The sequence below is a fragment of the Marmota monax genome, unplaced genomic scaffold (genome assembly GCF_021218885.2).
Source record: "Marmota monax isolate L192 unplaced genomic scaffold, Marmota_monax_Labrador192_F-V1.1 WCK01_AAM20220418_F8-fsc00080, whole genome shotgun sequence".
Taxonomy (NCBI): domain Eukaryota; kingdom Metazoa; phylum Chordata; class Mammalia; order Rodentia; family Sciuridae; genus Marmota; species Marmota monax.
Genome location: NW_026694750.1, coordinates 1,777,654 through 1,799,706, shown reverse-complemented (window position 1 = coordinate 1,799,706; position 22,053 = coordinate 1,777,654). Strand labels below are relative to the sequence as shown.

The following is a 22,053-nucleotide window of genomic DNA, read 5'->3' as shown; positions in this document are numbered from 1 at the left end:
ACTGAGCCACAACCCAGCCCATGAGACAATTCTATTTTACCTCACCTTCACCCTGTGACTTAATGTCACATTTCTTTGCTTAATAACCAGCCAACATGGGGATGGGGGTAGAGATGTGCTTAGCATTAGCAGGTGTGGGGTGCTGCAGAGATGTGCTTAGCATTAGCAGGTGTGGGGTGCTGCAGAGATGTGCTTAGCATTAGCAGGTGTGGGGTGCTGCGTTCAATCCCAGGACCAAGAACAAAGACATAAGCAAAAACATGTGTAGTACATCTCTCAATGGCATTATGTTTTCCTGTAAGCATGGATTAAAAAGTCAAATATGGGCTGGAGCTATAGCACAGTGGCAGAGTGCTTTCCTAGCACACATGAGGTACTAGGTTCTATCCTCAGTACCACATAAAAATAAAATATTGTGTCCACCTAAAAAAACTAAAAAATAAATATTTTTTAAAAATTTAAAAAGTCAAATATGTTCATGAAACTCATCCTCCTTTCCTAACAAGGAGACTGTACAGATTACAAACCTGCCGGATAAATCTGTACAGAAACAGGAGGAATATAAACTAGAATGTTCTGCTCTGCTCCCAGAGAGACTTGGAGCCATATTGCATGGAAATCACTTTAATGGCCTTTTATACCCCCTGCTGATAAAACATATTAGAAAACTGAAAAGAGTTTCATAATGGTAACATATATAATTTTACAATACTGAGTTAGATATTAGAAATGGTGAATTAGATTCTCTATGTCCCTATGGTCTGCATACTTAATATGTGCCTTTTAACAAAAAATTTGTTAATTTGAGAAATAAGTTTGTGGCCACAATGAATGCTCTGTTAGTCACCTTCTCTACTGTTATTTGTGTCTAAAATTCTGCAGTTCAATCTGTAGAACAAGGATAGTGAGTCCCAGACATGACAATTTCTTTTGACTGCCCTTAAAGAGCACTTTATTTACTTACATTTTTGGGTGCTGGGGATAGAACCCAGGGCCTTGCATATGCCAAGCATGTGCTCAAGCACTGAGCAATGCCCCCGGCCCTGACAAAGGAGATCATGAGCGCATGTACTCTGGAGGCAGGATCATTCAAAATACACAGAAGGGCAAATGTAGAGACCTGGCTTTTCTGAAGTGGGCGTAAGCTGGTGTCTCAGCCCGGCCAGGAGAGCATGATCAAAGGCAGAGGGCAGAGCAGGACACAGGCAATAAAAAGATCAGGCTGAAGGATTTCACTGATGACAAGCCAAGGCCGCAGGTTTCCTCCATGTTTCTGGCTGTAGCTAGGTGGGGTCGTGCTTGGCTCTTTTAGGATTCTGTGGGTCTCCAGGCAGGGAATTCCTCCTTGCTGAAAGATTCCTGAGTGAGCACCAGCTCTGTACCTGCTGCAGGCGCAGGGTGAGCTCCTGATCACAGGCCCGTTGAACCGTTTCTGCCTTCTTTATGTCCCAGTTCAAGGCAGCAGCTAACACTCTGGTATCTTCCCTGGTCACCAACTGCAGCAAGAATAAGAACCACTGAGAACCACTCCTGTGCGCTTGTCTGTGCTTTTGTGATTTTCTTTAGGGGAGTAGATTAGGCAACATCAGCTCATGTTTAGGCTGAAAGGCCAGTTTTCTTTCACAGTAAATCTTCAAGTGCTTTCTCTTACCATTCAATACCACCAGGAAATTGAGCCAAGCTCCTGTCAACAACAACTTCCTTCCCTTCTGTCTACAATAGAAGGGCACTTGGGACAGGGACAAGGACAGAGGATGAGGAGGAGCACCCACCCGGATGGGCTTCCTTTGTCCAGCTCCTTGTTGCCTGGCTTTAGATGGCTGACAACTCTGCCTTCTCATGTGCCATTTTACAGACCTCAGGACTGAACTGGCAGCCATCTCGGAAGCTCAAGCCCTGCTTTCTCTCCCTGTCAGCTTTAGTCATTTCATTACCAATCCAAGACCAGAGAATGGTCTTTGATGATCTGAGGACGTGCACATGTTTTCTCTTTAAAGCCATTCTCATTTGACTTAAATTAGGTGTTTGTAAATGCTTTGACATATGATAGGCAAACTGGCAGTTATGTTTTGAGGTCTGCAGAGGTGAAAAGAAACCCCAAACGTGCCCCTCCACGGTCGGTCATACTACTTCTCCAGGGCAGGTCATTTCCTGAGCTTAGTGTCCCTGGGTCTCGCCCACCTCCAAATCCTGATTAGACAAGCTCAGCTCAGGTACAGGCTTCTCTTTCAGCACTGTGAGGATCTGGCCCCTAAGTGCAATTTCAGAGGTGATCTCTCTGCTGACGGCTGTGTCAACTGTATCCACGTCTTCACTGAGGGCAGCTTTGGACTCTGCAAAGCAAATGTGAGAGAGATGAGCACAATTGCAATCACATAGACAGCCCACCAGGTAGAGCAACTGGTTGGGCAAAAGATAAATGTCACTTGAAGTGTTCCTGGCTGCCTGCACGTGGGTCCTTTCTTGAGGGAAGGCTCCTGAGTGCTCAGGGTAGCCCCAGCAAAGTCCTACCTTCCTGCTTTGACAAGATGCCACCCTCCTTTTCCAAGGCCTGCAGATAAAGCTCCAGGAGCTGCTTGGACTGACGGGCTTCCTCTCTCTGGTCAAGCACCTGCTGGAGTGTGTTCTGGAGCCCCTGGACAGTAGCACAGCTTTGGCAGAGTTCCTGAGCCAGGTCTGAACATGGAACGTTGATAAGCACCTAATGAACAAACACATCGAGAAATCGCAAACTACTTTCTTATTTATTTATTTAATTTTATTTTTTTGTGGTGCCAAGGATTGAACCCAGGGCCTTGTGCATGTAAAGTAAGCATTCTACCTACTGAGCTATTCTACCAATTGAGCTATATCCCCAGCCCTAGCAAACTACTTTCTAAACCTGGTGTTCTCTCTCAAAATATATCGATCACAGAACCCATTTCATTTTCCCCAGAGTTCCTATCATGGCTGGCTGAGGGTCAAGAGGGGGCCTGTGATGTTTCCAGTACTCTCCCAGTGTGAAAACTGGGAAGGCGAGACTTTGGTGCCTCATTAAAAACAAAACCATGGGCTGGAGTTGTAGCTCAGTGACAAAGTGCTTGCCTAGCATATGTGAGGCTCTGGGTTCGATTCTCAGTACTGCATATAAATAAATAAAATAAGGTCCATTGACAACTATTAAAAAAAATATGATGCTGTTGTAAGCAAAAGTTCCTCTCTTTCACCTTAAATACTTAAATTCTTGTTTACTTTTTTAAAGCTTTAAGTTTTTTTTTTCTTTTTTTTTTTTCAGAGGGAGGAGTTACTGGGGATGCTCAACCACTAAGCCACATCCCCACCCTTTTTATTTTGAGATGGGGTCTCACTAAGTACCTGAGAACCTAAACAGATACTTCTCAGAAGAAGATATACAATCAACAATTATATGAAAAAATGTTCATCATCTCCAGCAATTAGAGAAATGAAAATCAAAACTACTCTAAGATTTCATCTCCCTCCTGTCAGAATGGCAGCTATTAAGAATACAAACATCAGTAAGTGTTGGTGAGGATGTGGGGGAAAAGGCACACTCATACATTGCTGGTGGAACTGCAAATTGGTGTAGCCAATATGGAAAGCAGTGTGGAGATTCCTTGGAAAACTGGGAATAGAACCACCATTTGACCCAGCTATTCCACTCCTTGGTCTATACCCAAAGGACTTAAAAATAGCATACTACAGGGAGACAGCCACATCAATGTTTACAGCAGTATAATTCACAATAGCTAAACTGTGGAATCAACCTAGATGCTCCTCAGTAAATGAATAGATAAAAAAAAAATGTGACATATATATACAATGGAATATTACTCAGCATTAAAAGAGAATAAAATCATGGCATTTGCAGGTAAATGGATGGAGTTGGAGAAGATAACACTAAATGAAGTAAGCCAATCCCCCCAAAACAAATGTTGAATGTTTTCTCTGATATAAGGAGACTGATTCATAGTAGGGTAGGGAGGGGGGAGCATGGGAGGAAGAGATGAACTCTAGGTAGGGCAGAGGGGTGAGGGGGAAGGGAGGAGGCAGGGGGTTAGCAAGGATGATGGAATGTGATGGACATCATTATCCAAAGTACAGGTATGAAGACATGTAAAAAGAAGGTGGTTCATTTTTTTTTTTTTTTTTGTATATACAGCACTAGATTAAAAGTAATCTTTACAAGAAAAAGACCAGAGCTGGGGTTAAAGCTCAGTTGGTAGAGTATTGCCTTGCATGCACAAGGCCCTGGGTTTAAGCCTCAGCACCACATACACACACACACATACAAAAAAAAAAGAAAGAAAGAAAAAGACCAAACTGCTAACATTTGGGTAGTGGCTCTAAAGTCAGCTGTGTGTCAGCCCTCATGTGGATGGAGCTCAATAAAAACACTCCGATCAAAAGCCTGCATTTTTTGAGTACTAGATTGGGAAGGGCCTCTCTGAGGAAAAGACTTTAGTTTTAAATTTTATGTTGCATCAATTATTGAACAGGTAATATTAATATATTCACAAGATTCAGAATTCAAGAGGTATAAACCTTACAAGAGAGGTACTAGCATAATCCCATTTTACAGATGTGGAAAATGAGGCAAGAGAGGGCAAGTGACTTCCCCAAAATCAGTCTTATTCTAAGACTCTCACCATGTGTAAATGATTTCTATGCTCTTTCCTTTCCTTTCACCTGTCCTTAAGGCCCTCAGTGCCCTTGGCCTCAAGTTTTTCCTTTATCTGTGGGTGTCCAGCCTCATAAGCTCTCTTTGAGTGTCCTAAGTTTCCCTCAGGGTTCAGGCTCTGACCAGCAACTCACAAGGTGATGTTTCTATTCAGGTAAGGCCTATGGTGCTCCCCATTCAAAGGATCCATTGCAACATGCTAGTCTGTTGAGGTGGGAAGAAAGGTCATGATCACTTTCTTTTTTTTTCTTTTCTTTTTTGGTACCAGGGATTGAACCCAGGGGTGCTTAATCACTGAGCCACATCCCCAGCCCTTTTTTTTATTTTTTTATTTTGAGACAGGATCTTGCTAAATTGCTTAAGGCCTTGCTAAGTTGCTGAGGTTGGCTTTGAACTTGCAATCCTCCTGCCTCAGCCTCCCTAGTTGCTGGGATTACAGGTGTGTGCCACCACGTCTGGCTCTTTTCTTTCCTTTTTATTGCAGTACTGGGGATCAAACCCAGGGCTTCACATGTGCTAAGCAAGTGTCAGCCCATTTTTCATTGCTGAGGCTAGTTTTGAACTTGGATCTTCCAATCTCATTCTCCAGAGTAGTTAGGATTACAGGTGTGCCTGTTCTGTTTCTTAAAAAAAAATAGATAAGGAAGGCTCCTGACTTCCCTCTGCTTGGAACATTGGCTCCAAACTTCCTATGCAGGATCCATCTTGTCCTGTAGCTTTTAGTTTAATTGTCACCTCTTGGGAACCTGCCAATATTTATCAAATGCATGTACCCTTTAATTTAGCAGTTACACCTGTAAATTTATTTTACGGATAAGTGACTGTGTAAAATGACCTTGGTGTGCACTCTTGCAGTACTGTCTGTAATAGCAAGACAGATGGCAATCCAAATGTCCAAGTTTGGGAGGGTTTTTTTCCTTTCTTTTTGTACTAGGATTAGAACCCAGGGGGAACTTTACCACTGAATTACATCTCCAGTCCTTTTTGTGTTTTATTTTGAGACAGGGTCTTGCTAAATTGCTGAGGCCTTGAACTCGAGATCCCCCTGCCTCAGCCTCTCAAGTTGCTGGGATTATAGACATGCAGTACTATACCTGGTTTGTGAGTCCTTTTTGTTCAACATACTGAAATATAATTCATATGCCATTTGATTCATTCATTCAGTGGGTTTTAGTATAAAATACAATAGGTTTAGTATGCCCATAGTGTTATGTAACCACCAGTACAATCAATTTTAGAATGTTTTCACCATAGGCTTGGAGTATAGCTCAGTAGTAGAGCATGTGCTTAGCATGTGTGAGACCATGAGTTCAATCCCCAGCACTAAATAAAAACATACATACACATATGCATTTTTTTACCACCCTGAAAAGAAACCCATTAGCAATTACTTCATATTCTTCCTTAGTGCCCCAGCCCAACACTAAACTACTCTCCTTCTCTATGGATCTGCATATTCTGGCCATTTCATATAAATGTAATCATGAATTATGTGCACTTTGTGACTGGCTTCTTTCACTCTGTGTAATGTTTTCAAGGCTCATCCTATTTTATTTATTTTTTGGTGGTGCTGGGGATTGAACCCAGGGCCTTGTGCATGTGAGGCAAGCACTCTACCATGTAAACCATATCCCTAGTCCCAAGGATCATCCTATTTTAACGTGCACTAATATTCCATTTTTTATGGCCAAATAAGATTCTGCAGTATAGACTTCCTATATTTTGTTTATTCATTCATCAATTGATGGACATTTGAGTAATTTTCACTTTTTGGCTATCTGTAGAACTTTGTTTCTATACCTCTTGGATTTTGAAACATATGAATATATTCATATCCTTTATTCCCAAATAAATATGTAAATTTTAAAATGACCAAAAAGTCACTTCCATACCAATTCAGTACCATACTCCCAGTGCTCAGAGCCAGGTGAAGCCCAGGAGAGAGATTCAATCAATAGTTTTTAAATGAAAACATACTTTTTTCCTGAAACCCAACTTCACTGGAGAGGAATGCAAGAAATCAGGCTACTGCCACATAGTCAAAAAGACAGCTGGAATTTGAGTCCAGCTACTCCAACTCTACATTCCTTAGCAGCACATCCCTAACCTCCATGGTCCACCTAGACAGGTATAGGGTGGAGCCGGGGCATCTGTATTTAAAAAAAAATCCACAGGTGACTTTGATGCATGGTGAGGAATGAATAAGGGCTACTCAGCTGGCATAGTGGCGCAGGCCGGTAATTCCAGCTATTTGGCAGGCTGAAGCAGGAGGATTGCAAGTTTGAGGTCAGCCTGGGCAACTTATGAGACAGTGTCTCAAAATGAAAATTTTAAAAAAAGGTCTGGGGATGTAGTTCAGTGGTAGAGTGCTTGCCTAGCTTGTGTGAGGTGCTGGATTTAATCCCCAGTACTGTTGAAAAACATCCTCACCTCAAAAAAACCTACTGTAGGTGATCATCATAAAATGAAGACTCTGGGCTGGGGATGTGGCTCAAGTGGTAACGTGCTCACCTGGCATGCGAGGGGTGCTGGGTTCCATCCTCAGCACCACATAAAATAAAATAAAGATGTTGTGTCCACCGAAAACTGAAAAATAAATATTAAAAAATTCTCTCTCTCTCTCTCTCTCTCTCTCTCTCTCTTTTCTCTCTTTAAAAAAAATGAAGACTCTTAGTTATAATGTAAAAATTATTTAAAAATTAGGAAAATGATTGGGGTACAGTGCTTGCCTAGCATGCACAAAGTCCTAGGTTCAATTCCAGGACTTCAAAAAATAAAAAATGAAAAAATAATAGTTAAGAATTAAGAAATAATGAAATTATTATGGGAAGAGGCCTAGAAGCTAAGAAGGGGCTGGGGACTACAGAGGCTGGGTGAGAGCTGGGTTTAATCAAGGGCTTACTTGAAGGTCTTCCTCTGACAGCAGGATGATGCTGGACAGATCTTGTTTCAGTTGCCTGGCCACATTCTTCCACCTCAGTCCTGCCCCACTGTCTGTTTCGTCGATATCAACGGACTCTTGGGAAATCCAAGCTGTACCTCCATCTGATATTTAGGAGAAAATGCTGTCAGAGTCACTTCAAGTACCGTTTTCACCTCCTTGGTTAGCACAGACCTCTGGAGGATGTGTGTGTCCCTCCCACTGACCACTAAGGACAGTTTCAATGAGGAAGAAAGAACCTGCTCTTAAGGATTCTCAGGAAAGTAAAAAATCTCTATCTAGGATCTTAAATTTTTTTCTTCAATTTATTTTTGTGTAAAACTGCTCTGTATTCCTCTATGGAAAAGACACCTAACCCCAACATGTAGTCATGTATGGTCCCAGGATCCTACCACACCTCCCTTTTTTTGCTTTTATATAGGAAAACACTCATTCTCACCAGTGCTTCTCCCATATGTGGACTGGTTCCATCCTTAAAGAGCAAGCCATTGCTTGCTGCCCCTTGGGCACAAGTACAATAGTGGCTGGAGAGCCATTGCTAAAGGCTGATTTCCCCAATTTAGTAGCAATGACTTTTCTGAATATATTTCTTTAATTCTTTGATCCTTGACTGCTAATAGTATTTACCTTTTATTTATGTTTTGGGGTACTTCACAACTGAGCTACGTCCCCAGTCCTTTTTTATTTTGTTTTATTTGGAGACAGGGTCTCACAAAGTTGCTGAGGCTGTCCCTTAACTTGTGATCCTCCTGCCTCAACCTCTCAAGTTCCTGGGATTCTCTGTTAGTTGCCTTTGCATCTCAAGTGATGATGATGACAGTGATAGGTAACATTTACTGAGCCCTTACCATGTGTCAGGTAGGATCTAAATGCATTTGACAATGTCTGGTTGTCAAAGCTGTGGCAGGGACATTGAGTGATAAGAGGCAAGGAAGTTGCTAAACATTCTACTATGCACACAACAGCCTCTCCACAACAGAGGATTCTCTGGCTTAAAATGTCAATGGTATTATTGAGAAGCCTTGGTTTGGTACTATATTATCCATATGTTGATCCTAGGAGACAGGCACTGAAATTATCATGACAGTAAGTATCACCTCGCTAGTAAATGGCAGAGCCTTTTTACTAGCCTCACTAGTAAACAGATCAGACCCAGGCAGCCTGATCCAGTCTGGTGTACTGTGAATGAGTTGAGAACTACACCACACTCCTCTTTAATCCCAGGACTTGGCACCTGTCTGGCGCACAGAAGGTGCTCAGGTAAACATTTGCTGGATAAATGCTTAAACAGCAAAATGGCAATCAGATGCCTGTGCAGTGAAATCAATTATGATGACAATGATGTCATACACAGCCAGTGTTCCTCACCTGAATTGCTGTATGTCCACTTCTCATTACTGGCCAATGCCACAAACTTTGTGTTGGAAGGCAGACAGAGGAAGTAATCATCATCATCCACTATGGTACCATCCTCCGCTAGGACCAGAGTGACTGGTGTCAGGGACTTGTCAATGGCCAGAATGTCACAGGCTAAGAAGAATAAAATATTTGGCAATTGAAAAATATCCATAAGGAAATTATATTCAGTACTCTCAATATGGATGGCCCCCCAAGCTGAGCAGAATTCCTGTAGACAATAGTAACTACAATAACAATTATAAATATCAACACTAAAGTAACCCTTACCATGTGCTTGATATTATTTTAAGTGCTTTTCATAATCAGTAGTAATCAGGTACTGTTGTTATTTCCATTTTACAGATAATCCATGTCACCCAAGGTTTGGAGAGGTTAAGTAACTTGTCCAAGATCACAGAATAAGTGACAGAACTGGGATTTAAGCCCAGTATGGCTTCTGAAAATGTGTTTCCCCATCCAGGAGACATTGAGTCTGTCCTTGAATGAACAACCGACCAATACAAGTCTGGTTTGATTCCTTATGCATATGTGTTCTTTCATTTATTCATTCAGTGGTCATCTAAAATTTTCCTGTGTGTGGGTTTGATCCCTAGGATTGCAAAAAAAAATAAAATTCTCCTGTGTGTCAAATGTCTCCAAAAAAAAAAAAAAAAAAAAGAATACTTTTTGTTCTTTGTAGTATCTTCCTTTATAGGTATTCTAGCTTAAAGAAAAAATATAAAAGGCAGAAGCTTGTTTCAGGAGCTTTTCATTTTTATCATCACTGAGCAAGATCCTTTCTCCAGGGCCAGTCTGCCCCATCCTGCTAAGTGATGGCAATTCCTCAAATACCAAGATTGGACTAAACAGAAAAAGCTGAGACTATAAATATCCTTTGGCAATGCTATCTATCAACCAAGATAGAACAGCAAACCTGTATAGGTCCAGAGAACAGAAGTCTCAGCCAAGGCTATCCATCCAGTCCATGTAAGTTGAACTAAAATCATGGAACTTAATGCCAGGAAGAAATATGTAAATGCTTATGTAGAAAAAAATCCATGTCACCAAAGCACTTATAGTGCTTGGGGTATTCCTGAGTCTCACATCTTCTATAAGACATTTGCTGGAGCTTTGTGACTCAGAGGAAGCAGTGTACACCTTCAGGCAGGCTGACTGCATGTCTGGGATTGGCTCACACGCTAAACCTGCAGAACTTCTTTGGATACATAATTTGTTGCTAGGGGCTACTAACACTTGTAATTCATTTGAATGTATTGTGTCATTTGAGAATCCCAGAATCTTTTGTATCAGAGCTGGAAATACACCCACTTCGCTGATGAGAAAACTAAGGGTCCAGATATGATTAAGTGCAAGTTCAAGCAGTCTGGGGCTGGACTCAGAATTTCCATCAGCTCATGATCATTGCCTGGACCCTACAGGAGTTGTCATTTGCAGCTTCCTCTTTGTGGCACAGGTACCAGTAGCAGCTGACGATGGAAACCCCCTCCACTCCACGGTGGCTCAGCTGGGGGTCCCAGCACCACCTTAGTGAGCCAGATTGGCAAGAATGCACTAGACTCCTTGAGGTCCAAAATCTGTTTTAGGCGACACCTAAGTGGAGTCGGTCTTCCTTTACATATTGCTTCCAGTCCATTCCGCGCCCCCCCCCCATTACGTCTCACATGAAGTAAATGCCTGAAACTTGTCAATCTCTATACCTTGGGGCATTTCTGTCCCAGGGCTTCCCAGAGCCGCGAGAATACTCGACACTTTGCCCGACCGTCCTTGCCTCCACCGGACATTCTCACCCGTGGCTCTCTCCCCGTCCCCGCCCCGGTCCCAGTCCCGGGCCAACCCTTGCTCCTCAGCTCCTCGAGGCAGGAGGCCGCCACGCCATGCTGTTCGCGGCTCTGATTGCGGCGCAGCAGACATGGCTTTAGAAGCCGGATTTCGTCGGGTCCCGGAGCACCACCGGTCACCTCCATCCTCTTCCAGGTGGAACTTGACTCTGGGAAGTCTTGGGAAACCGTGTAGGGCGCTCCTTTCACTCCCACCGCTTCCCGTGGCCTGTCGGGAGATGTAGTTCTCGCAGAAGCAAATCACGCGTGAGACCAAGGCACGCCGGGAGATGTAGTTCTAGTTGTAGTCAGTCACATGCAGTCCCAGAGCATGCTGGGATCTGTAGTGTCTGTGTGTAAAGACTGGGTTGTGGGGCGGAGGATGAGGAGGGGACGGGGAGAGGGAAGGGGAGGGGGAGAAGGAGAAAGAGGAGAAGGAAAGATGTTTGGCAGTACTGCAGAATGGAACTCAGGGTCTCATGCACATTAGCATATGTCCTACCACTGACTAATCCCCAGACCAGTTTTTTTTTTTTTTTAATTTTTTCTTTGTTTTAATTAGTTATACATGACGGTAGAATGCACTTATATACTTTGATATGTCATACATAGATAGGATATAATGTCTCATTTTTCTGAGTATACATATCATAGAATCATATTGGTCATACAGTCCCCAGACCAGTTTTTAGTGTTTTCTTTAGGAGTTGCAATTGAATGTTTACAAGTGAGTTCAACGGGGATTTATTTTGCATTATGAAACACACACACACACACACACACACACACACATATACTTCCTTGAAATTTAGATGGTCCTTACATGCATATATAGATGCATAATGTTAATACTTAAATAAATCTGTCATTCGATTCCCTGCTACACCTGTGCAAATCAGATTGGACCTACTGAACAAATGCTTAAATACATAAATAGGCTGTTAAAAAAAAAAAGTACAAGAGGTCACTATTCTGGACTAAGCTCCCGCACCAGGCTGCAATAGACCTGACTAAAAATCTAAATGGAGAGCTGAGAGTGTAGCTCAGTAGTTCAGCCTAGTATGTGCAAGCCCCTGGATTCAGTCCCCAGCACTACCAAACTGAAACTAAACTGTTAATCTCAGTTTCCCAGAAATCAGGATTACAAAGATAACAGCCAAATTTCTCAAACAGGTCAGTTTTAACTGGAATGATGGTGAAGTTCCCTCTTCCTTAATTCTTATACTGAAAGGAAACTTGAAGTAATGTTGACCAATCAGTTATTTTCTTATTGTTCTCTCTCTCTCTGTCCTTGTTTTTACAAGGAAAGTAAATTTGAAATGACCAATCTGCTATTTTGTTGTTGTTTCTGCTTATAAAACTAACCTCTTATGCTGTGCTCATTGGAGCACTGATTCTCTTTTATGGAATGAAGAGTTGCCTGATTTTAGAACTAAAAATAAATCAAAATTGAAATTAAGAAAAATTGTTCTTTGGCAAGACTAAACATTAAGAAGTATGCCAGCTGGAAAAAATGATTTCATCATCTTTTATGACAGATAAGAATGCACCCTCTTTTAAACCCAAAGTAAAGGTATCTTTCAAGAATCACAGTGCATTGATAACAAGTGTAGTCTCTGGGGATTATAATGGTGATTCACAAATGGATGTCCTTCTAACATATTTTCCCCAGAAACATGCCAACAATGAATTACGAGCTGTTATCTTCTGAGGACAAAAATCAAACAATATAACCATACTCAATAGGACTTTTCAAGATCAGCCACTAATTATGGACTTCAATGGTGATTTAATTCATGATACATTTGGTATCACAAATGGATCCAGCCAGCCACAGATACTATTTTTTTAAAACACTTTTTTTCTTAGTTGTAGTTGGACAGTAGTTGGACACAATGCCTTTATTTTATTTATTTTTATGTGGTGCTGAGGATTGAACCCAGTGCCTTGCACGTGTTAGACGAGTACTTTACCACTGAGCCACAGCTCCAAGCCAAAGATACTATTAGGAGGAAATTTATTATGGCATTCTGCTTTGACCACTAATAAGAATATGTGAATTCCACATTCTCATTCATTTATTGATCTGACTGAAGATTTTGCAGCAGATTGATTCCTGACAACATTGTCTGACTGTAGTACCTTCTAGTTTGAGATATGGGAAAATTGGGGTGGAAAGTTCTCTGTCCACAAAAACCTCAAAATATAGTGGTGGATGGACAGTCAGCATTTGCAGACTTTGATGTAGATGGACAAAGGATCACTTACTTCCAGGCTGTGAAGATAAAACTGCCAAAATATCATCATCTCCTTACTGAAATCTGGAATAAAGCAGTGGGTTCCAGTCCTACAGGATTTCAGCAATAAGGACACACTCTGGGCCTTTGTGCCATTTGTGCATGAAGGATGACTGACTGAAATACCATTTCCAGTTTTCCTTCATATTGGAGACTATAACATGGATGGCTATCCAGACACTCCTGCCACACTAAAGACATACATACATCTGGAAGCAAACAACAGAACTTTTCACTAGAGAATGACCCTGGTAATAATGTGAGCTGTAAGGAGGCATATCCAATGTTTAAATCTTACTGGACTAATGGACCTAAATCAAATCAGAGATGTCATGGTGTGGGGACAAGTGCATGGAGTACTGCATATGTGACATACCTTAAGGGCGCCTGAGTGGCAAACCACTCCCCTTGTGCTAGGTGCATGAGCAGCAAATTGCTTACTCTTTAGACACATCCCTGGGTGTAAGGCCACGTGTTGTGGTCCCAGCGCTTGCTCCATGTCCACTCCTCAATTGGTCGCAGCAAGGACAGTTGGCCAAAAATTGTATTGGTGACTGCCTATAATCTGCTTAGCTACTACCTGAGTACATGGTAACTACATAATAAAATCAGACCTGTTTCTGGCTTGGTCTCCAAAGGTCTTGATTCATGAATCTGCAGCCACTCTCCTCTACCCTGTTCCATAGACCTCCTCACTGGAGGAGAGAGAGCCCACATACCATGATTGCCACCTTTTTGACATTTAGGAAGATGGGATCTTGGATACTGTAATTTCCTTGGATACCAAGGAAAGTCTACACAAAGAATGATTTTGCCATCAATACATTAAAAAATGACTTTGAAGCAGATGTGTATTTTGTAAAAGTGTGTGTTCCTAGTGGTCTGTGTTCTAATGACTGTCTTCATAAAATAACACCTTTTGGAGTGAATCAACCTGAGCCATATATGGTGTATACAGCTGTAGATGCCAATGGATAACTGAAAAATGTCTCAGCTGGACAACTTGGCCAATCAGCACATTTAGCTCCTCAACTACCATACAATGTACTTGGCTCAGATCGTAGTGAAAACTTTCCTGACCATCTTTATGTTGGAATTCCTTGTCCTTCTAGAGAGACATCTGTACAAAAACAAGAGTGGACTATAATCATTCCAAATTCCCAGCTAATTGTCATTCCATACCTTCACACTGTCTTGTGAAGCTGGGGTGTCAAACTATGTTACACCAAGTAACATCCTTCTACTTACTGCTATAGATCTCATGGATGTCTGTGTTTCCATCTTGGCAATAATTGGCATTTTGCTTAGGCAATAAAAGAAAGCAGATGATAGAGAAAATGATCAAGAGGCCCATAGGTTTCAAGCAATGCTCTGTGACTTGGCTTTGATATTATATAAAGGAGCGATCATTCATTCGATTAGTTGAAATACTAAATTTTGGCTTATTGGATAAAATAGGGGATTTTGAATATTATTTATAAATTATGCATCTCTTGGCAATTATTGGAAAATATTAAAATAAATATAGTTTAAAAAAGACTAAACATTAAGATCTGAAATAACAATTTAACTACTCCAATTTGCTGTGGTTAGCTAAGCTGAAATTAAACTTTCATTCCCAGCCTCCTCCAAAACAAACAAACAAAGATTTGAAGTAAATCAGAAAAGGGAAAATGCGAACAATGGCACTGTTTGAAATTGCTCAGATGTTCCTGACAACAACTCCTCCTTCTTGTTGTTGTTGTTCTTCTTTTTTTTGTACTGGGAATTGAACTGAGGAGAACTTTTTAAAAATGTTTAATTTGTTATGTATGACAACAGAATGCATTACTATTCATATTACACATATAGAGCACAATTTTTCATATCTCTGGTTGTACACAAAGTAGAGTCACATCCTTCGTGTCTTCATACATGTACACAGGGTAATGATTACCATCTCATTCCATGTCTTTCCCCCCCATGCCCCCTCCCTTCCCCTCCCTCTCCTATTCCTCTTTGCCCTATCTAGAGTTCATTTAATCCCCCTCAGCATATTATGATATTATGAATCAGCATCCTTAAATCAGAGAAATCTTTCAGCATTTGGTTTTTTGGAATTGGCTAAATTCACTTAGCATTATCTTCTCCAGCTCCATCCATTTACCATGATTTCATTCTCTTTTAATGTTGAGTAATATTCTATTGTGTTTATATATCACAGTTTCTATCATCCATTCATCTACCGAAGGGCATCTAGGTTGGTTCTACAGTTTAGCTATTGTGAATTGTGCTGCTGTAAACATTGTTGTGGCTGTCTCCCTGTAGTATGCTCTTTTTAAGTCCTTTGGGTATAGACCAAGGAGTGGGATAGCTGGGTCAAATGGTGGTTCTATTCCCAGTTTTCCAAGGAATCTCCACACTGCTTTCCATATTGGCTGCACCAATTTGCAGTTCCACCAGCAATGTATGAGTGTGCCTTTTCCCCCACATCCTCACCAACACTTACTGATGTTTGTATTCTTAATAGCTGCCATTCTGACAGGAGGGAGATGAAATCTTAGAGTAGTTTTGATTTTCATTTCTCTAATTGCTGGAGATAATGAACATTTTTTTCATATAATTGTTGATTGTATATCTTCTTCTGAGAAGTGTCTGATCAGGTCCTTGGCCCATTTATTGTTTAGTTTATTTGGGTTTTTTTTTGGTGTTAATATTTTTTGAGTTCTTTATATATTCTAATGTCAAGAATATACAAAGAACTCAGAGATTAGTGCTGTATCTGGTGTGCATGTGATAAGAATTTGTTCCCAATTAGTAGGCTCTCTATTCACCTCACTGATTGTTTCTTTTGCTGAGAAGCTTTTTAGTTTGAATCCACCCAGGGGCACTTTTTTCTACTGAGCTACACTCCATGCTCTTTTTACTTTTTAAGACAGGATCTCATTAAGTTGCCCAAGTAGGCCTGAGTTGCTCTCCTGCCTTAGCTTTCTGAGTTGCTGGGATTAAGGGCATATGGTATCACCACCAGCTTTTTTTTTTTTTGAAATGGAGATCTCACTATGTTGCTCCTGGACCCAAGAGATCCTCCTGCTTCAACCTCCAAAGTAGCTGGGAATATAGGTGTGTTTGTTCTAATAGTATGCTTCCAGAAGTTTGCAATTTTCTTCCAGAAAAACTAATATTTAGCTGGGAGCAGTGGTGCACAACTGTAATCCCAGCTATGCAGGATGATCACACATTCTAGGCCAGCCTCAGCAACTTAGTGAGACCTTCATCAATTTGGCAAGACCCTGTGTCATTAAAAAAAAAAAGACTAGTGATGTAGTGCAGGTATAAAGCACCCCCAGGTTCAATCCCTAGTTCAAAATAAATAAATAAATAGATAGTAATTTAAACAGTCCCCAAATATCCTTGCTTAGAGGGTGATATTTTATGTGAAGTAGAAATAATTGCCCATATTCATTTAGGGCCAGTCTCTTTCATATTTTGTTTTTGAAAACATGGGTGTGCATATCAGATATTTGGTAAAGAGGAATTGTTAGTGTAGCCCATTTGAGAACTACAATTTGGTCAAAACACAGTTATGATAGGAGTTGAATAATGATGGTAACATATGCATCCTTGTTCATATAATTTCATCTTTAGCTTAAAAATCTCAACCATTATAAAGTAATGATAGTTCAGAGACACCTCCCCATGAAGCATCCTCTTTTGTGTTCTGGCAATAGAACTGCATAGAGTTATCAAAGTTCTTTGGGCTGGGGTTGTGGCTCAGCGGTAGAGCGCTCGCTTAGCACATGCAAGGACATGAGTTCCACCCACAGCACCACATAAAAATAAATAAATAAAATAAAGCTATTGTATCCAACTACGACTGGAAAATAGATATTAAAAAAAAAAAACCTTTTCAAAATTCTATCTCCAACAATGCTGTAATTGTGTGCGTGTTATGTTTGTCCCGGGCTTGGGACCTGGATCTTTTTTTTTTTTTTTAAACAGTTTAGAGATTTTTTTTTAATATTTATTTTTTTTTAGTTATCGGCGGACACAACATCTTTGTATGTGGTGCTGAGGATCGAACCCGGGCCGCACGCATGCCAGGCGAGTGAACTACTGCTTGAGCCACATCCCCAGCCCAGGCACCTGGATCTTGGATCCTTTAATTTCCAGCTCTTGCCAAAGTTCCTGACAAATAATAGACAATGAATAGTACTGTACTGAGTTGTTAAAAAATAATTTACAAGTTTCTTCACATTCATTCATTTACTAAATGCTTATTGGTGACGGCAGAGATTTGATTCAAGAAATAATGATGCACATGCAACAACGAAAAAAGAATCAGGCCTGTAAACAGAGCTCCTTGGAACTGCGCGAGGTGTCGCACGCCGGCTCCGCCCTCTGCCCCGAGCCCGCCCCCATCGACAGGCTCAGTTACTGCTACTTTAGTCTGGGCCGGAGCTTGCGAGCGAGGGCGTTTGGGAGAAACCTCGCCCAGCGGCGATAGATTAGTCAGGCCTTACAAAGATGGCGTCCTCGGAGCAGGCAGAGCAGCCGAGCCAGGTAAGAGGGGAGTGGGACTGCCCCGCCACGGCGGCGGGGACCCCGGCCGAAGGAGCGCTAGGCGCACGGCCGGGAGCCGGGGGAACCCCGAGTCTCCTGAGCCGCGGCCCCGGCCTCTCGCCCCCTCGCGGGCCCCGCCCCTCTCCGGGACCTCCCCGCGCGGCCCCTCCCCCGGTGACCCCTCTTTGACCACCTTTGCGAGCCGGCCTCGGGGGGCTCGGCCGGGCCCGCCGGGCCCCACACCTCGCCTTCCCGCCCCTGGGGACCCACTTCAGTCTGGTGCGGAGAGCGAGGAGACCCTCGCGAGGTTCCCGGCCTGGAGCGGCGAGGGCCCCTCTAGCGAGGCGCGCCCGTGCCGGCTGCCCCCCCCCCCGGGGGGGGGCCCCTGGCGTCCTCCGGGTTCCCACCTCCGTGGCCTCCGCCTCCGCTTGCGGGAGTGGCCTCCCCCGGCCTCCCTGCCTGCGGTGTCCTTTGCGCTCCCCTCGCCGAGTGGGAGGGTCCGAAATAGGCTGGGACCCTCGCAGTGCGTGGGTAGGATGGGGACGCTCTGTAATCCGCGCGCGCCACCACGCATTGGGTCGAGTCTGCGTCCTCGCTGCCTTGGCGGTGGCTTCTTGGCCGGCGTACCTCTCTAGCTCTTCACCCACAGGTTTAGCCCAATCCCAGTCCAGTAAGGGGACCACGAGATCCAGTGTTGACGCTGGGACGACTTCCGTCGGGGAGCGGTGACAAGGTCTCCCAAGGGGTTAATAGTCCCCAAGGTGGGGTGAGGTGAAGAGAGAGGGGCTAAGCAAGCGCAAACGGGGCTGGGGTTGGGGCTCAGCGGTAACTCACTCGCCTCGCACGTGTGAAGCCCTGGGCTCGATCCTCAGCACTACATAAAAATAAATAAAATAAAGGTGTTGTGGCCAACTACAACTAATATATATAAAGAGAGAGCGTATGTTGACTGCGTGTGTGCTGTCATTGCTAAGGCAAATTGCGCTTATTTTCTCATTCAGTGCTCACTACAACCTTTAGGAAGTACAGGCTATTTGCTAACCCCCATTTCGTATAAGTTGTAATATGCTCAAAATCCTGTGCCTATTTGAGTCTTGATTTGACTCTAGATATGTGTGATATCTTTTATTAGCCCATTCATGTTTTAAATTTAGTTAGGACTAGACCTCGAAAGAAAAAATGGTTTCACCCTTGGACCTTTTCACCTCGTTGAAACACCTTTAAAGGTTTTCACCAAGTGGGGCAGGGTAGTGTACGCTTGTAATCCCAGTTACTGCAGGGCTGAGGCAGAAGGATGGCAAGTTTGAGGACAGCCTGAGCAACTTAGCCAGACCTTTTCTCAAAATAAAATAATAAAGACTGAGAATGTAGCCTAGTGGTAGATTGCTTGCCTAGCCTGCTCCTTGACGGTGGATTCAGTCCCCAGGAGGGGAAAAGTTTTTAGCAGTTTACTAGCATTTAACTTTCTTCCCGGCCAAATGACCACCACTTAATGTTTCTTTCTCCACAATAAACCTGTTGGAAGAATTACACTTGAGGGAATTGGAATACCTGAACATGTTCCCCAGATCAGCCTTTGTTAGTGTGAGTGATTCAGGAAGAAGATTCTGGATTGTTAAAACATGGGAGACAGCTGGTTCTGGCTTCTTACTGTCAGAGGTTCGGACTTTGGAAAATGTCTGAGAAGAGCAGTCATCCTTTCTTGTCTACCCTACTTAGTTTGCTGAAATGCCCAAGCTCCTCAGAATCTGGGTTTTTCTGAACTCTTATGTGTTAGGAATGCCCATAGGCATTGAAGGGGTGCTCTCAGTCTGATTACTCTAGGACATTTGCCAGTATTGTGAAGAGCACTAAAAACTTGCCACTTGGATATAAAGTTACTTGAAGGTTACTTTGGTTCTGGAAATTGCCCTCTCTCTCTGTATTTGTGGAAAAGGATCTCTAGGTAAGGCTCTTTTAGGGGGCTTGGCCAGCACTTGTTTGGTTTTCAGCCCTGCTTCTCCTTTGCCCTCCTTTTCAAAGCTGATAGAGAGGGGATCGCATCAGAGTATGCTGGTAGCCTAAGGAAAAACTTGAACTCTTCTTGCCAGATTATCACTGTCTAACAATAAGCTGCAAATGCATACTTTTTTAAGTGAGCCAGTTCTCTTTAGCACCTGTCTGTCCTTTCATTTTCAAGTCCCTAACAATCTGATTTCCCATTTCTCTAGTCTGAACGGAACAGGATTGAAAGGACTGTTTGGATAACTCCCCCAAACCTGGTTTGTATGTGAGAAGAATTGCATAGGGTTAGACCTGTGGGGCTGAGCCAGTGTTCTCCGTCTGGTAGAAAGTTTGTTAGTTGGCCTTGTGGGATCAACTTCTGGTTTCAAAAGATGATGGGTGGAAAGCCTGCTCTTCCCTTGAGAAGTAGCAAAAAGTAATTGTTATAAGCATATGTTTTAAAGCCAGCCCCTCTGGCTTAGAGTCCTAGCCCCATTTGTACCAGCTATGTGTCTTGGATAGGTTACTTTTCTGGCCTTGATTTCTTCGTTTGTAAAATAGAAATAATACTAATGCCTATCCTATAGAATCGCTGTAGGATTGAGTTTATTTATTGTGCTTAGAACAATACCGGATACAATGTGTTGTATGTTTTTATCCAGAACATTTAATATGTTCTGGATTTTCACTCTAAAGAAGATGAAAAACGGGGCTGGGGATGTGGCTCAAGCGGTAGCGCGCTTGCCTGGCATGTGTGCGGCCTGGGTTCGATCCTCAGCACCACATACAAACAAAGATGTTGTGTCCGCCGAAAACTAAAAAATAAAAACATTAAAAAAAAAACATTAAAAAGAAAATGAAAACTTTCCTCAAACCCCACTACTACACCTTCTGAGGTCTGATTTCTCATGTTGACTGCTATTCTGTGAAGTTGTTCTTTTTTGTTGTTGTTGTTCTGAAGTACTTTCCTTGAAATTTCAGAAGAATGCCCTCTATCATGGTCTTTATGTTAGCTGTCCTTGATGATCTTTAGATTTGAGAGACATATTTGCTTTTTTTTATAATGGTAAAGTCTAATCTTTTTAGTCTATCCTTAAGACAATTTGTTGGAATTTTATTTATTGCCTCATATCCTTTTTCTGTTTTCCTCACATTACTCTGTTTTGCATGGCTAATCTCTTATCAAAGTCCCTTCTAGTCTGTACATGTTGTGCCCCAGAGGCAGGGGAAAGGTTATCATATTGCTGTACACTATCTTTTGTGAAGAATAGAGGCATCATTCAATCTGGTTACTTAAGATTCATTGAGTATTTTTTTTTTTTTTTAAATATTTTATTTACATTTTAGTTTTTGGCAGAGACAACATCTTTGTTTGTATGTGGTGCTGAGGATCGAACCCGGGCCGCACACATGCCAGGCGAGTGCGCTACCACTTGAGCCACATCCCCAGCCCGAGAGATTCATTGAGTATTGAGGATTATTACAGACAGATTTCAGATCTGTTGTGGTTCACCTAACATATTAAGTTTCAGATTGAGAGGACATAGTCGCAGGGAAAGGGGGAAGAGCCTAGTGAAGGAATGGCAGATTGTGGCTTTCTGCCCTGCCAAATTTTATTTGACATACTAATACTCCACCATTGAACTTGACACTTTCTCATCTATTCATTTGTAAAACCCTCCATCCCTCCAATACTGGGGATTGAACCCAGGGCCTCTGGCATGCTAGGCAAGTGCTCTGTCACTGAGCCACTCCCAAAGCCTTTTAGTTAAATTTAATTGATTAATTAATCATTTTGGTACAAGGGATTTAACTCGGGGATACTCGACCACTGAGTCACATCTCCAGTCGTATTTTATATTTTATTTAGAGACAGGGTCTCACTGAGTTGCTTCATGCCTCACTTTTTGCTGAGGCTGACTTTGAACTTTCGATCTTCCTGCCTCAGCCTCCTGAGCCGCTGGGATTACAGGTGTGTGCCACTGCGCCTGGCTCCTTTATTTTATTTTTGAGACAGTTACCCTTCTAAGTTACCCTGGCTGGCCTGAAATTTGAAATTCTCCTGCCTCAGCCCCCAAACTCTTGGGATTATAGGTGTGTGCCATCATGCCTGGCTGGCATGCCATCTTTCTAATTTTATTTATTTTCGAGGTTGGCGTCTTGCTATGGTGTCTAGGCTGGCCTCAAACTTGCTATCTTCCTGCTTCAACCTCCCAAGTAGGGTACTCTACCTTTCTGAGCATAAATTAAAATGAGAGCAATAGTAATTAGCAATAATATTACCTGAAGAGTTGCTATGAGGGTTGACCAAAATCATAGGTATAAAGAGCGCCTGGTGCATAGCAAGTGCTCAGTGAGTCTTAGTTTCCTTCTCTA

At 42.4% G+C, this 22,053-nt stretch overlaps 3 protein-coding genes and 1 pseudogene across 3 annotated transcripts in view; 3 read left to right on the top strand and 1 right to left on the bottom strand.

Annotated features, from left to right (window-relative positions):
• The window catches only part of Cenps (centromere protein S), a 33,278-nt gene extending 29,122 nt beyond the window's left edge, over positions 1-4,156 (top strand). Inside the window, exon 6 of the mRNA XM_058572672.1 lies at positions 3,275-4,156. The gene's annotated coding sequence lies outside the window, so the exon portion shown is untranslated. The remainder of the gene's footprint in view (positions 1-3,274) is intronic.
• Dffa (DNA fragmentation factor subunit alpha) lies at positions 925-11,092 on the bottom strand. Its single transcript, XM_046424845.2, has 6 exons — positions 10,873-11,092; positions 8,988-9,149; positions 7,581-7,723; positions 2,512-2,701; positions 2,182-2,333; positions 925-1,496 (listed from the first exon to the last, which is right to left on the bottom strand). Exons 1-6 carry the CDS (start codon positions 11,000-11,002, stop codon positions 1,284-1,286), a joined length of 990 nt encoding a protein of 329 aa, XP_046280801.1. The 5' UTR covers positions 11,003-11,092; the 3' UTR covers positions 925-1,283.
• A 1,312-nt stretch (positions 11,093-12,404) lies between these two features.
• LOC124079145 (T-cell immunomodulatory protein-like) lies at positions 12,405-14,481 on the top strand (annotated as a pseudogene).
• Positions 14,482-17,584: 3,103 nt separating this feature from the next.
• Positions 17,585-22,053, top strand: part of Pex14 (peroxisomal biogenesis factor 14) — a 138,920-nt gene continuing 134,451 nt past the window's right edge. The window contains exon 1 of the mRNA XM_046424788.2: positions 17,585-17,694. Within this exon, the coding sequence (XP_046280744.1) occupies positions 17,659-17,694 (36 nt within the window). The 5' untranslated portion in view covers positions 17,585-17,658. The remainder of the gene's footprint in view (positions 17,695-22,053) is intronic.